The 15,013-nt window shown below is 55.3% G+C and overlaps 1 protein-coding gene across 3 annotated transcripts in view; it reads left to right on the forward strand.

Moving 5' to 3' along the window:
• PTPRN2 (protein tyrosine phosphatase receptor type N2) overlaps nucleotides 1–15,013 on the forward strand; it is a 470,186-nt gene that overhangs the window by 435,172 nt on the left and 20,001 nt on the right. For all 3 annotated transcript variants that reach the window (XM_059711309.1, XM_059711311.1, XM_059711310.1), the window contains 3 exons: nucleotides 7,135–7,212; nucleotides 13,235–13,354; nucleotides 14,818–14,984. In XM_059711309.1, the coding sequence (XP_059567292.1) occupies nucleotides 7,135–7,212; nucleotides 13,235–13,354; nucleotides 14,818–14,984 (365 nt within the window). The remainder of the gene's footprint in view (nucleotides 1–7,134; nucleotides 7,213–13,234; nucleotides 13,355–14,817; nucleotides 14,985–15,013) is intronic.

Here is a 15,013-nt window from a genome sequence, read left to right on the forward strand (position 1 = left end):
GGTAACTAGCCTCAACCAGGAACCAGCCTTAACCAGTTAACTAGTCTCAACTGGGTTCTTAGTCTCAACCAGTAATTAGCCCTAACCAGGTAACTAGTCTCAGCCAGGTTACTAGTCTCAACAAAGTAACTAGTCTCATTCAGCAACCAGCCTTACCCAGTGAGCCAGGTGACTGTGTCCTGGGCAGGGAGCAGTGACCGGGAGGGCCAGCACCAGTGGCCTGAAGGTTTACCCTTTCCTAGGCCCACTTGTGCCCGATTCATTCCGGGGAAATGGGAAAATTAGAGCCATGCCTGGCACTTGTGAAAGTGATCCCTGGCACTTGGCTGTCTGGAGGGGTGCAGGGTGCTGTGCCCTCTGGGAGGTGGAGCTGAGGACCAGACGAGGGAAAGGGGTCTCTGTCACCCCTTGACCCCTCACTGTCAGGTCCCTGCGGCCAGCCCACCCTCTCAGCTTCTGGGGAAGTCCTCCCGCCCACAGCTGCCTGGGCTCGTCCTACCGCCTGTCTCACTGCGTGCGGCCCCTGCGGTCCTCTTGCCCTGGGCAGGGGGGCAGGGGCTGGGGGTCTGCAGCCATGGGGAGAGGGCTGTGTGCCTGCAAGCAGAGGCCACAGGAGTGTGGTCAAGGGCATTTAAGCCGGCAGCAGAGAAGGGCTTGGTGTGGGTTTATGAGGGCGAGGGGCTGAGGTGGCCTTGATATAGACATGTTTCTCCACGTTGTCTTAGGGGAGGTGTCCAGACGTCTCCCCGAAATCATGACTTGCATCCAGTCAAGGACTGTGTGTGGGGGTGCTGCACCGGCTGCTATTCCAAGGCAATGACTTTACAGGTGACAGAGGTTTGGGTGGGACAGGGGTCTCTGGACTCATGAGAGGCACCCCATGTGCTAGCAGCCCCTGGCTCCCCAGTGGTGAGCTGTCCAGGAGAGCATCGCCATGTGACTCCAAGCAGCAGCTGCTGGCGGTGGGCCACGGGGGCCACAGTGGCTGGTTCCACTCATTCCAAAGCGCCTGTTGTATAAACGCCTCTTGTTGAGGCTCCACGTGCCTGGGCCACCTCGCGCTTCCCGACACTTCTCACCGCCGGCCCAGCACAGCGCAGGGAAGACCGGCCGGCGTGCCTGCCTGCCCGGCCGAGCCCGCCCTGGCCTGTGGCCTCGTGGAAGAAGGTGGCCCTTACCTGGGTCCTCCTGCAGGTGCCTCCGGACCTCGACCCCTGGCTCCCAGGTTCTCCTGTGGCCACTCAGTCCCTCTCCAGCGCATTGCCACGTGCTTGGATTTTCTTGTTGGTTCTGATTCAAACAATCAAGGCAAAGCCGCACTGGTGGCCACCTGACCCCGCTGTGAGCGGCCTGTGTCCGGGGGGCGGGTCTGTAGTTGCCTGGCCCCGGCCTGCACAACGGACCATGGCGCTGACCCCAGACCCTTGGAACAAGGAGAGTCACGTCCTTCTATGACTCCTGGTCCCTGGGAGGACCCATGAGAGAACTAAAGGAGTCGTTCCAGGTCCGGAAGCCCTGAGGGCATGTGTGCAAGCCCCCGCGTGCCCTGTGTGGGCCCCGAGTCCCAGCGCCTGCGGAAGCCCAGCGTCAGGGCGGGCACAGCTGCTGGTGTAACAGCATCATCCAGCAGCTCCCGCAGGGACCGGGTCTGAAGGCAACACCGAGGGAAATAAGTGATTTTGTTGTGCTCCCTCCTTTATTCAACACCACAGTTCTTCCTTTAACTTGAGTCGTAAGGGTGACGGGAAGCCCATGGGGCGTCTTCCTCTGAGATAGCGGAGGCCAGGCAGCTGCAGCCAGCAGCTGAGTAAGAAGCACCGTCAGGGCTGGGAGCCTGGCCATCCATCACCGCGGTTGTGCTCAGCCCGCATTAAACTCCGCCACCAGCCATGGGCGATTGTGGGCAATCTTTGCTTTTCATTGGAGGTCGTGAAAGTAAACCAAGGCCCTGCTCTCCCGCACAGTGTCCGAGAGAGGCCCCTCAGGCGGCGGGCACTGGAGCGGAGGCTGAGCCCGTCAGTCACATGCCAGTTTTGTCAAAACTGCACATTTCACAACAGGGACAGGCTGAAGTCTCCGTCAGCAGGTGAGGATCACCTCCCTCTTTATTCTGTAGTATATTAAGGGAGGAAAAATGTTTAAAGTTTTAACCCAGTGTTCCTGGATTGGTAAAATCAACATCATTAAAATGTCCATACCCAAGGCCCTCTACAGATTCAATGCAATCCCTATTAAAATACCAATGGCATATTTCACAGATCTAGAACAAATACTCCAAAAATTTATATGGACCAAAAAAGACACCGAATAGCTGCAGCAATCTTGAGAAAGAAGAACAAAGTTGGAAGGATCACAATACCAGATATCAAGTTATACTACAAAGCCACTGTAATCAAAACAGCCTGGTACTGGCACAAGAACAAGCATATAGAGCAATGGAGCAGAACAGAGACCCCAGAAATCGACCCAAGCCATCATGCTCAATTAATATTTGACAAAGGAGGCAAGAGCATATAATGGAGTCAAGACAGTCTCTTCAATAAATGGTGCTGGGAAAATTGGACAGATACAGGAAAAAATGAAACCAAGCCACCAACTTATACCATACACAAGAACAACTCAAAATGGATAAGGGACTTAAATGTCCCTTAAGTGAAACCATCAAAATCCTAGAAGAAACCATAGGCAGAATAATCTCAGACATCTCTCATAGCAATATGTTTACAGATACATCTCCTAGGACAAAAGAAACTAAGGAGAAAATAAACAAATGGGACTACCTCAAAAAAGGAAGCTTCGCCCTAACCGGTTTGGCTCAGTGGATAGAGCATCGGACTGCAGACTGAAGCATCCCGGGTTTGATTCCGGTCAAGGGCATGTACCTTGGTTGTGGGCACATCCCCAGTGGAGGGTGTGCAGGAAGCAGCTGATCGATGTTTCTCTCTCATCATCATGTTTCTAATTCTCTATCCCTCTCCATTCCTCTCTGTAAAAAATCAATAAAATATATTTTTAAAAAAAAAAAAAGGAAGCTTCTGCACAGCAAAAGAAACCATCAACAAAATGAAAATGGAGCCCACTGTATGGGAGAACATATTTGGTAATGATACATCTGATAAAGGGTTAATATCAAAAATATATAAGGAACTCATACAACTTAACAAAAGGAAGACAAATAACCCAATTAAAAAATGGGCAGAGGACCTAAATAGACACTTCTCCAAAGAGGACATACAATGTCCAAGAGACATGACAAAATGCTCAAAGTCACTGATCATCCGAGAGATGCAAAATAAAACCACAATGAGGTGTCGCCTCACACCTGTCAGAATGCCTACAATCAACAAATCAACAAACAACAAGTGCTGGTGAGGATGTGGAGAAAAGGGAACCCTCGTGCACTGCTGGTGGGAATGCAGACTGGTGCAACCATTATGGAAAATAGTAGGGAGTTACCTCAAAAAATTAAATATGGAACTCCCATTTGACCCAATGATTTCACTACTCGGAACATATCCTAAGAAACCTGAAGCACTAATGAGAAAGAATGTATGACCCCTATGTTCATAGCAGCACAATTTACAGTAGCTAAGATCTGGAAACAGCCCCAGTACCCATCAGTAGGCGAGTGGATAAAAAGTCTGTGGTACATTTACACCATGGAATACTATGCAGCAGTAAAAAAAGAAGAATCTCTTACCTTTTGAGACAGCATGGAGGGACCTGGAGAGTATCATGCTAAGTGAAATAAGCCCAGTCAGAGAAAGACAAGAGTCACATGATCACACTTCTATCTGGAATCTAAGTAACAAAATAAACTGATGAACAAAGTGGATCCAGAGGCATGGAAACATGGAACAGAGTGTGGAATCCCAGAGGGAAGATGGGGAGGATGGGTGAGTGGGAGGTAATCAACCAAAGACCTTGTATGCTTATATGCATGGCCCTTGGACACAGACAGTAGGGCGATAAGGGCCTGGGGTGTGGATAGGGGCGGGCTGAAGGGGTTCAATGGAGGGGAAGGGGACATATGTAATACTTTCAACAATAAATAATTATTAAAATAAATAAAGTTTTAATTCAGAATGTGTTTAACTGATTTAACTGGTATCAGAATGTGTTTAACTGATTTATCTAGTATCAGAATGCATTTGTCTAATTAACTAGTACAAATTGATTCCTTAGAGGATGATGCCCTGAATAGCATAAGAAATTGGCCAAATAAGAGAGCCAGGCTTCAGGACATGCTGAACACTCCCTCCTTAAGATCACTTCTGAGAGGACACTGGGGAAATTATTGCGAAGTTTTTCATGCACATTAGGGTTTCTAGGGAGAAAAACCAGGCAGTCACGCTTATTTAATAACTAGAGGCCCTGTGCATGGATTCATGCACCAGTGGGGTCCCTCAGCCTGGCCTGTGCCCTCTCACAATCTAGGACCCTCGGGGGATGTCAGAGGCCCAGTGCACGAACTCGGCCCAATCCCTGCAGGCCAGGCTGAGGGACCCCACCAGTGCATGAATCTGTGCACCAGGCCTCTAGTCTATACTAATAATCTATACTAATAAAGGGGTTATATGCTAATTAGACCAGATAGACCAGATGTCCTTTCTGACAAAGCCGGGGGCATGGGTGGCCTGCAAACCACCCGCAACCCCTCTCCCAGGCCGGCCCCGCCCCCCAGCGGGGACCCTCCACCCTGACTCAGGGTCCCCTTCAGGGCAGGCCAGCCATGCAGCAGGCCTCTATCCTATATAATGAAAGGGTAATATGCAAATTGACCCTGACAGCAGAATGACCAGAACAACTGCTGGACCAGTCATTATGAGGCGCACTGACCTCCTCTTGGTCCCTTTCCCCGGCTGGCAGGCTTTGATCGTCTGATGGCCACCCATAGCGGGGGCGGGGCTGGCGAGCAGGTGGGAACAGCTGACCTCTCGGTCCCTTCCCCCGGCCATCAGGCACCGATCACCAGATGGGGAACAGGGAACTGGGGGCGGGGGACAGGGCCAGCTGTGGGCAGCTAGGGAAGATAGCCCTGATCACAGGCCAGGCCTAGGGACGGTACCTGCCCATGAATTTTGTGCACCAGGCCTCTAGTATGCATGTAAGATCTTTGGTTAATCTCTTCCCACCCTCTCCCCTCCCCCTTCCCTCTGATTCATCGGTCTGTTCCATGTTTCCATGCCTGTGTGTTGAGCATCTGCCCCCTGGTGGTCAGTGCATGTCATAGCTTCCAGTCGAAAGGTCCACTGGCCCAATAGTCGCTTAGGCCTTCCTATATATAGATTGCCCTTGTACAGCTGAAGGCAGGTCACAGGCTGTTCGCCTGTGCACTGAAGGTTCATAGGAACGCTCCACACTGGTGCCCGGGTTCACCCAGCGTCTTCACAGACTCGTCACCCTGTGGACAGTGGGTTCTGCTTCACCTTTTTTGAAAACTCCTGGGGATCCCGAGGTTGAAGGGCATCAGACCTCGTGCTGCCCACATCCCTCCCCTCTCAGGTCTCACAGACACAGGGCCGGGGTCCAAGCAGACTCTCCCTTCTTCCGCGGTCACAGAGCTTCTGGTTGTGAACTTGGCATTTGTACAGATAAAAAGTTTCCCACAAGATGTGGGAAGGTGAGCGAGAACAGAGAAGATGCTGTTCTCCCACCAGGAACCGGAGGCGGGACACACGTCCACCACGCTGAGCTCGTCGGCCGCCTGGAGTGCTTCCCGGAGAAGGGAAGGGGCGTGCCTGCCTCCTCTCATCGCACTTGTCCCTCCCTGGAGATTAGTGGAATGAGGCTTCTGTCCGAATCGTTGTCTGCTGTACTTTCATGCACTGAGGACGCCGCGCCCCCTCCTCCCGCCACGGCTCTGAGGCGCGGCGTTGGCTGCTCACATCGGGTGCTCTTGCCCGGGATGCCGTCTGTCCCACAGGGGTGCGTGGCACCGCCGTCAGGGCTGTCTTTTGTTGCTCAACGGAGGACTCTTCCCCCACTGAGCCCTCTAGGTGTTCACGGCCTTCTGCGTGGCAGCCACGCGACAGCCACGCGATAGCGAGGGGGGTGGCGAGTGTCCCATCCTCTATGGTCTTGGGGACAGTAAGTGACACACCACAACAATTGAGAACTGTGACAAAGGTGGCCTTACTTACTCTCCTGAAACCAGTTCAAATTTTCACATTTCTCATTTTGAAAGCGACTAAATGCTCATTTGAACATAGTAACAATTCAAAACCGGGCTGCTCTCTAAATTGTTTTGGGCAAAAAAGCACGTTGGGCCAGAGGTGGGGCTATGTCACCCCAGCACTGCGCATCGGAAACTCCTGTTCCCGTCTGGTGGGGGCCAGCTGCTGGGGCCGCCTCCCTCCCAGGACGCCGACCGTGCGTGACTCAGCCGTGCCTGAGCCTTCGTGGTAACAAAACAAGTGCCCTGTGGGCGGTGACTCTTTCCGGAGGCAGATGCACTGCGTTCATGAATGCTTCCCGGCGGGAGGTGCTTCTCATGAGCGGGCCCTCACTCAACCGGGAGCAGGGCTCACCTCGCACCAGCCTGGGCCCACAGGTCTGACACCGGCTCGTGGCCTGACCCTGACTCTGCACTCACCCTGTTCACGCCAACCCGCTCTGGGATCCGGGGAAAGGCCACCCTGCTGGCAGTCTCACCCTGCAGCCCAGCCTGTGTAGTGGGTTCATTGATTGGCGTCTGAACCTCACTTCTTTTTTCTTTTTCATCCTCTCCTGAGGATATCTTTCCATTGATCATTAGAGAGTGTGGAAGGGAGGGGAGAGACAGAGAGAGAGAAACATCGATGTGAGAGAGACACATCAATTGATTGCCTTCACATTCACTCCCTGATCAGGGCCAGGGATCAAGCCTGCAACCCAGGTATGTGCCCTTGACCGGAATCAAACCCGGACCCTTCAGTCTGCAGGTCAGTGCTCTATCCACTGAGCCACACCAGCAAGGGCTGATCCTCACTGATGATGTTGCTACTGTCCCCTGCACAGCAGTCAGGAGCGGTCGGCACGGGGCGTGTCCTGGTGGCAGTCGGTGTAGGGTGCAACCAGCACTCCCTGTGGCCGCTGTGTGACTTCCTCGTTCATGACCATTTCCGAGCTCATCACTGTGAACCTGTCTTGCAGATGGACCACGACCCCCGGAGTCCAGCTTACATTGCCGCCCAGGGACCACTGCCCGCCACTGTGGCTGACTTCTGGCAGGTGACTCATTTGTTTTTTTGTTTGTTTTATTGCTTAAAGTGTTACAGAGAGTATTACATATGTCTCCTTTTTTTTCCCACCCTTGACAATCCCCTGGCCTCCCCACCCCCAGTGTCTTATGTCCATTGGTTATGCTTATATGCATGCATACAAGTCCTTTGGTTGGTCTCTTACCCCCCTCTCCCCCCTTCCTGCCCTCCAACCCTCCCCGGCCTTCCCGCTGTAGTTTGACAGTCTGTTCGAGGCTGCTCTGCCTCTGTATCTATTTTTGTTCATAAGTTTATAATGGTCTTTATTATCCATAAATGAGTGAGATCATGTGGTATTTTTCCTTCATTGATTGGCTTATTTCACTTAGCATAATGCTCTCCAGTTCCATCCATGACGTTGCAAATGGTAAGAGTTCCTTCTTTTTTATAGCAGCATAGTATTCCATTGTGTAGATGTACCACAGTTTTCTAATCCATTCATCTACTGATGGGCACTTAAGCTGTTTCCAGATCTTAGCTATGGTGAATTGCGCTGCTATGAACACAGGGGTGCATATATCCTTTCTGATTGGTGTTTCTGTTTTCTTGGGATATATTCCTAGAAGTGGGTTCATGGGGTCAAATGGGAGTTCCATTTTTAGTTTTTTGAGGAAACTCCATACTGTCTTCCATAGTGGCTGCACAAGTCTGCATTCCCACCAGCAGTGCACGAGTGTTCCTTTTTCTCCACATCCTCTCCAGCACTTGTCTTTTGTGGATTTGTTGATGATAGCCAGTCTGACAGGTGTGAGATGGTACCTCATTGTTGTTTTGATTTGCATCTCTCCAATGATTAGTGACTTTGAGCATGTTTTCATATGTCTCTTGGCTTTCTGAATGTCCTCTTTTGAAAGGGGTCTATTTAGGTCCTTTGCCCATTTTTTGATTGGATTGTTTATCTTCCTTTTGTTAAGTTGTATGAGTTCCCTATAAATGTTGGAGATTAAGCCCTTATCAGATATGACATTGGCAAATATGTTCTCCCATGCGGTGGGCTTTCTTGTTGTTTTGTTGATGGTTTCTTTTGCTGAGCAGAAGCTTTTTATTTTGATGTAGTCCCATTTGTTTATTTTCTCTTTAGTTTCCAATGCCCTAGGAGCTGTATCGGTAAAGAAATTGCTTTGGCATATGTCTGAGATTTTGTTGCCTTTTGATTCTTGTAGTATTTTTATGGTTTCCCGTCTTACATTTAAGTTCTTTATCCATTTTGAGTTTATTTTTGTGTGTGGTGTAAGTTGGTGGTCTAGTTTCATTTTCTTGCAATGTATCTGTCCAATTTTCCAAACACCATTTATTGAAGAGACTAGCTTGACTCCATTGTATGTTCTTGCCTCCTTTGTCAAATGTTAATTGTGCATATTGGTTTGGGTTGACTTCTGGGTTCTCTATTCTATTCCATTGATCTGTATGCCTATTCTTGTGCCAGTACCAGGCAGTTTTGAGAACAGTGGCTTTGTAATACAGCTTGATATCTGGTATTGAGATCCCACCTACTTTGTTCTTTCTCAGGATTGCTGCAGCTATTCGGGGTCTTTTTTTATTCCAGATGAATTTTTGGAGAGTTTGTTCTAGGTCTGTGAAATATGCCATTGGTATTTTAATGGGAAGTGTGTTGAATTTATAGATTGCTTTGGGTAGTATGGACATTTTAATGATGTTGATTCTACCAATCCAAGAACATGGTATGTTCTTCCATCTTTTTATGTCTTCCTCTATCTCTTTTTTCAACGAGGTGACTCATTTTTAATCAGTTATTTTTCTGAAAGTGAGCTCTTACTTTAATTGTGATAACGCCTTGGGTGCAATTAAGCCAATTCAAACTTATTTACAGGGTTTGTCAAAAGTTTCATGATTTCAGAATTTATTGGAGGCCTTTAAGATATATATTTTTTGTAATCCTCACCAAGGATATTTTTTCCATTTTTTTTTTTTTCGAGAAAAGTGGAAGGGAGGGAGGGAGGGAGGGAGGGAGAGAGAGAGAGAGGGGGGGGGGGGGGGAAGCATCCATGTGAGAATGACAACGTGGCTGGTTGCCTCCCACACGCGCCAGACCAGGGCCAGGATTGAACCTACAGCCCTCCAGGCTAGGGACGATGCTCTAACCACTGAAACCCCAGCCAGGTGCCTTTAATGCGTTTATGATCAATTAGGTTTTCAAAACTGAGTCTGAAAAAAAATCCCTTCAAGAGATTTAATGTTTTAAAGACACTTTTTAAAGCCACTTTACAATTTCATTTTTTGAAATACGAAGAAAATTAATCAGTGTTTTATTTTATTAAAATGTCTCTTATCTATTGTTTAATCTCATGATCCTGAGCACCGAGCGGGGCTCGGACGTTGAGAATGAATGTTGACATCAGCCACGCAGAGCAGGGTCGGGGGCCAGGGTCCCCGCCTCCGTTTCCCTCACTGTCTCCGACCCTCTCTGCCTTGGGCCCCCAAGTAAGAGGCGAATCGGCTAACCATCAGCCCTCACTCACCCCATGGCCTGCATGCTTTCCCGCCGCCCGTCAGCCCCCCGACTCTCCGCCTGAAGGAGGGGGTGCTGCGGCCTCACAGGGGGTCCTGGGAAGAGGCCTGGGGCGGCCGCCAGCCCCTGCCTTGTCAGTGTCTGCACATGCAGGCACCTGTCCCTACTTTGCGGGCAAGGTCAGCGACTGTGCGAGCAGATCCTGCAAAAAGGGAAGCCCCTGCACCCCGTGTTCCGTGGATCAAGCGCGACGCCGTGGCGCGGGACCCCGAGCTTTGGCGCTAGGACACGCCCCCCGGCCGGACACTGAGCTTCCTCCGCTCGCACCTGCCCAAGGCGCCCACGGCCCGGGGCAGCCGCTCACGGAGGAAGGCCCACCGCGTGGGGAGCCGCTCCCGGGAGGGAGTGTCCCTTCTAGCCTTGCCCCCTGGACCATCAGCTGTGTCAGAGCCTCCCCTGGCGCAGTGAGGGGTCCCCTGGCTCAGTGAGGGGGTCCCTGGAGCAGTGAGGGGTCCCCTGGTGCAGTGAGAGGGTCCCCTGGTGCAGTGAGGAGGGTCCCTGGTGCAGTGAGGAGGTCCCCTGATGCAGTGAGGGGTCCCTGGTGCAGTGAGGAGGGTCCCTGGTGCAGTGAGGGGGTCCCCTGGCACAGTGTGGAGGGTCCCTAGTGCAGTGAGGGGTCCCTGGCGCAGTGAGGGGGTCCCCTGGTGCAGTGAGGGGGTCCCATGGCACAGTGAGGGGGGTCCCTGGTGTAGTGTGGAGGGTCCCTGGTGCAGTGAGGGGTCCCTGGTGCAGTGAGAGGGTCCCTGGCGCAGTGAGAGGGTCCCCTGGTGCAGTGATGGGGTCCCCTGGTGCAGTGAAGGGTCCCCTGGTGCAGTGATGGGACCCCCTGGTGCAGTGAGAGGGTCCCTGGTGCAGTGAGGGGGTCCGCTGGTGCAGTGAGGGGGTCCCCTGGTGCAGTGAGGGGTCCCTGGTGCAGTGAGGGGTCCCTGGTGCAGTGAGAGGGTCCCTGGCACATTGTGGAGGGTCCCTGGTGCAGTGAGAGGGTCCCCTGGTGCAGTGATGGGGTCCCCTGGTGCAGTGAAGGGTCCCCTGGTGCAGTGAGGGGTTCCTGGTGCAGTGAGGTGAGTCCCTGGCACAGTGAGGGGGTCCCCTGGTGCAGTGAGGGGGTCCCCTGGTGCAGTGAGGGGTTCCTGGTGCAGTGAGGGGTCCCCTGGTGCAGTGAGAGGGTCCCCTGGTGCAGTGAGGGGTCCCTGATGCAGTGAGGGGGGGGGTCTCTGGCGCAGTAAGGGGGTCCCTGGTGCAGTGAGGGAGGAGCCCAGAGCAGGGGGGGAGCCCTGAGCAGGGGGGGAGCCCCAAGCAGGGAGGGATCCCGGAACAGGGTGTGGGTGGGGGAGCAGGGAGCAGGTGGGGAGCCTGGAGCAGGGAGCAGGGAGCAGGGGGGAAGCGGGGAGCAGGGTCTGGTATCTCGGGCCTCCCCTGTCTCGGCAGCAGGCGCCCCCTGTCTCCCTGGTCCCCCTCTGGGACATCCCTGCTCCGCTGCAGTCGCAGGCCCACAGGAGCAGGACCCTGTTCCGTGCTAGGTGCCGGGACAGCACGGGTGGGAGGGTCTGCGTCCCTCAGAGCACCAGGAGCCGTGTGCCTTTTCCCACAGGGGGAGGCGGGTGCCAGTTACTGCCGGTTCGCCCCTCCACTGGCTGCTGGGCCTCGAGCAGGTGCCCCTCTGCCTAGCCGGTGTTGCTACGAGCTCCCTCTCTCTGCCTGTCACCATGAGTGACGGGGCGGGGGGGTAGTTGGGGGGCGTGGGCACAGGCTGTGGCCATAGTGTTCCAGCAGCTGAGAACCTGTGCGGACACTCTCACAGGACCTGCGCCCCCACCGCACCCACGCCGCCGTGTCTGCTGAAGGGGGCGCCCTACCCCGCAGTGCTGGCCGAGGGCACCCCGGCTGCCGTCTGTCCGTCTGTGGCTGCCCTCTGCGCACACAGTGGCCTGAGAAGAAATATGCCCCGCGACGCCGTGGGGTCGCTGCTCCCATTAGTTTCACTTGGGTTTCATCTTATGCTGCCTTCGGGGAGCCGGGCCCTGAGTGGGCGCGCCCGCCCGCCCGCGGCGTCCCTGAGCAAGGGGAGGGTTTCCCAGGGCCACTCGGGAGCGGCCGAGCGCTGGGCTATCAGCTACGCCTTGATCATTGTGTGTTGATTACACTCATAACCGTGCGTTCCTCCTCGTTTCCGTAATGGCTTCAGGGACCTCCGCCTCGCCAAGGCGTCGCCGGATGTGTCTCGGGCCCCACCGCGTGGCCACACGTGCACGAGGCCGTGTGTGGGCTGCAGCGTGACTCGCCTGTCCGGGTGGGCTTCTCCGCACACCCATCCGCAGGTTCCATTAAACTCCAACATGAACGGCACACGGAGTGTTGACATCACCGCCACGTAGGAACATAAATCAGTATTAAAAGAGGAGAACATCATGAGGCGGTGTCTGATTTTTATTTATGTTCTTGTAAGTATATTTTTATTGATTTCAGAGGGGAAGGGAGAGGGAGAGAGAGAAACATCAATGATGAGAATCAATGACCGGCTGCCCCCTGCACGCCCCACACTGGGGATGGAGCCGGCAGCCAGGCACGTGCCCTGCCCGGGAATCGAACCCTGACCTCCTGGTTCCTAGTTCGACGCTCAGCCAATGAGCCACGCCAGCTGGCCTGATTTTTAGATTATAGTTGGGGGGAGGGGGAATAATATCATGAAGAGAAAGCCTTTTATATTTGAGATTTGTGGATGTTTTAAGTAACAAGATCCTAATTGGATGGTTATGAGGGTATTTAAAACCGGCAACACTCCTGCTCAGCTTACGTCTGAGTCTGTGTGCGAGCTGAGCGTGGCCGCTGCAGGAATGGGGCTGGGGGGCCTCGCTGGGATCAGACGCAGAGACCGTCCGGGGGCCGGGGATCCGGCAGCTGGGTGTCTGCTTCCGCTCACGCCCGGTGCCTGCTCCCCACCCCACCCTGACATTGGGTTGTGGGGTGCGTCTTGGCGATTTTGCCGGGTGCTGTGTGTGTTCGTGTGTTTGCTGGGTCCCGGGGCTGTTTGAAGGCGGCCGTTAGGAATGATCAAATCCGTTTCGAGTGCGTTTCCATTGCAGCAGCATTGCTGACCTCGGGAGAGTGTGGAATTCCCGTGGTGAGACGTGGCTTCTCGCGTCACACGGAATCGGGGCAACCCTGAAGAACGGGCGTGCCGCCCACCGAGCTGCTGTGGGAGGGCGCGCCGTTCCCTCCGCTCAATAGGGCCAGGCCCCGGGGGCTCTGTGTCTCTTGGTGGGAAGTTTCCTTCAAAGAGCAAAACTGGGCATCGCAGGACCCCGAGAACTGAGGGGGCTTTACAGGCACAGGTTCGCCGATTCTTTCACTAGTTCATGGAACGTGCAGACCCTGAATGCGGGCTCAGAGCCGCGAGCACAGAGCATGTGTCGATGACACGGCTCAGGTCCTGGGAGCGCATAACCTGGCCTTCCCTCCGCAGATGGTGTGGGAGAGCGGCTGTGTGGTCGTCGTCATGCTGACCCCGCTGGCGGAGAACGGCGTCCGGCAGTGCTACCACTACTGGCCCGACGAGGGCTCCAACCTCTACCACATCTACGAGGTACCAGCCTCCATCCCCCTGAAGCCGCACCTGCAGCCAGGTCCCCACAGGGGCCAGCCCCTGGGCCAGGTGTCCCCTGGGCCCCGTGGTCAGTGACACTCAGGCTCCAACAGGCTGCGCCCTGGGACTCAGACTGGGAATCGGACTGGGACTGGGGCTGGGGCTGGGGCTGGGGCTGGGACTGGGACTGGGGCTGGGGCTGGGACTGGGGCTGGGGCTGGGCCTGAGCCTGGGGCTAGGGCTGGGGCTGGGGCTGGGACTGGGACTGGGACTGGGACTGGGACTGGGGCTGGGGCTGGGGCTGGGGCTGGGACTGGGACTGGGGCGGGGGCGGGGGCTGGGGCTGGGGCTGGGGCTGGGGCGGGGGCGGGGGCTGGGGCTGGGGCTGGGACTGGGACTGGGACTGGGACTGGGGCTGGGACTGGGACTGGGGCTGGGGCTGGGGCTGGGGCTGGGGCTGGGGCTGGAGCTGGGACTGGGGCTGGGGCTGGGGCTGGGGCTGGGGCTGGGACTGGGACTGGGACTGGGACTGGGGCTGGGGCTGGGGCTGGGGCTGGGGCTGGAGCTGGGACTGGGGCTGGGGCTGGGGCTGGGGCTGGGGCTGGGACTGGGACTGGGACTGGGACTGGGGCTGGGGCTGGGGCTGGGGCTGGGGCTGGAGCTGGGACTGGGGCTGGGGCTGGGGCTGGGGCGGGGGCGGGGGCGGGGGCGGGGGCTGGGGCCTGGCGTGAATGGCATGGCTCTCACGCTTGACATTCTGAAATGCACAGCGAGGACGAGGAAGTGGCCTCACGGGTGCTGTGCGCGGCCAGGCTGGGCGAGGCTGTTGGGTCCGCTTCTAGACAGACCGCCATGGCTCTCATTGCTTCCTGACCCCCGCACCAGGGTCCCCACCGCCCTGTTGGCCTTTATATTCGAGGGGGACGTGAGCACTTCTCTTCCTGGATTTCCAGCCCACGTCCGGGACCGGGACGGAGCCGTAAACTTGGCAGCTAAGTCAGGCCCCCCCCGGCTCTGCCTTGCATTAAACTCAGAGTGCTCGGTCCCAGGGGAGCCACGTCGGAAGCAGAGAGATGAACCGTGGCTCTCCCTCGTGGTTCCTGGCCACCGAGGGTGTCAGCCCCCGCCGACCCCAGGGCCGGGGCCTCGGCTCCTTCAGGCCCGGGATGCCACCTGCCACGGGCGAGCTCGCGTGGACCCACGGCCTTTCTGTTCAAATGGTGATTTTTTCTAGAAACTTGTATGACTTAGAAATACAAAAGACAACCCCTGGAATGGTTGTGGATTGTAACACATTTTTCCAGGTGTTTGAGCATCATGCCCTCTATGACATCAAAAACCAACAGCCACCGTTACTTTTTGTACCAACCAGGATGACATTGAGACAGAGGGCCCGGTCTGTGGGCCGCGCGGTCTCTGTGTCGCCGACACCTGCCCCCCCGCCCGCCCCCGCTGTCCCACAGGTGAACCTGGTCTCTGAGCACATCTGGTGCGACGACTTCCTTGTGAGGAGCTTCTACCTGAAGAACCTGCAGACCCACGAGACACGCACGGTGACGCAGTTCCACTTCCTGAGCTGGTATGACCAGGGCGTGCCGTCCTCCACGCGGTCCCTCCTGGACTTCCGCAGGTAGGGCCCGGGGCCCCGCGGGGTAGCAC

Source organism: Myotis daubentonii, chromosome 10 (genome assembly GCF_963259705.1).
Source record: "Myotis daubentonii chromosome 10, mMyoDau2.1, whole genome shotgun sequence".
NCBI lineage: Eukaryota > Metazoa > Chordata > Mammalia > Chiroptera > Vespertilionidae > Myotis > Myotis daubentonii.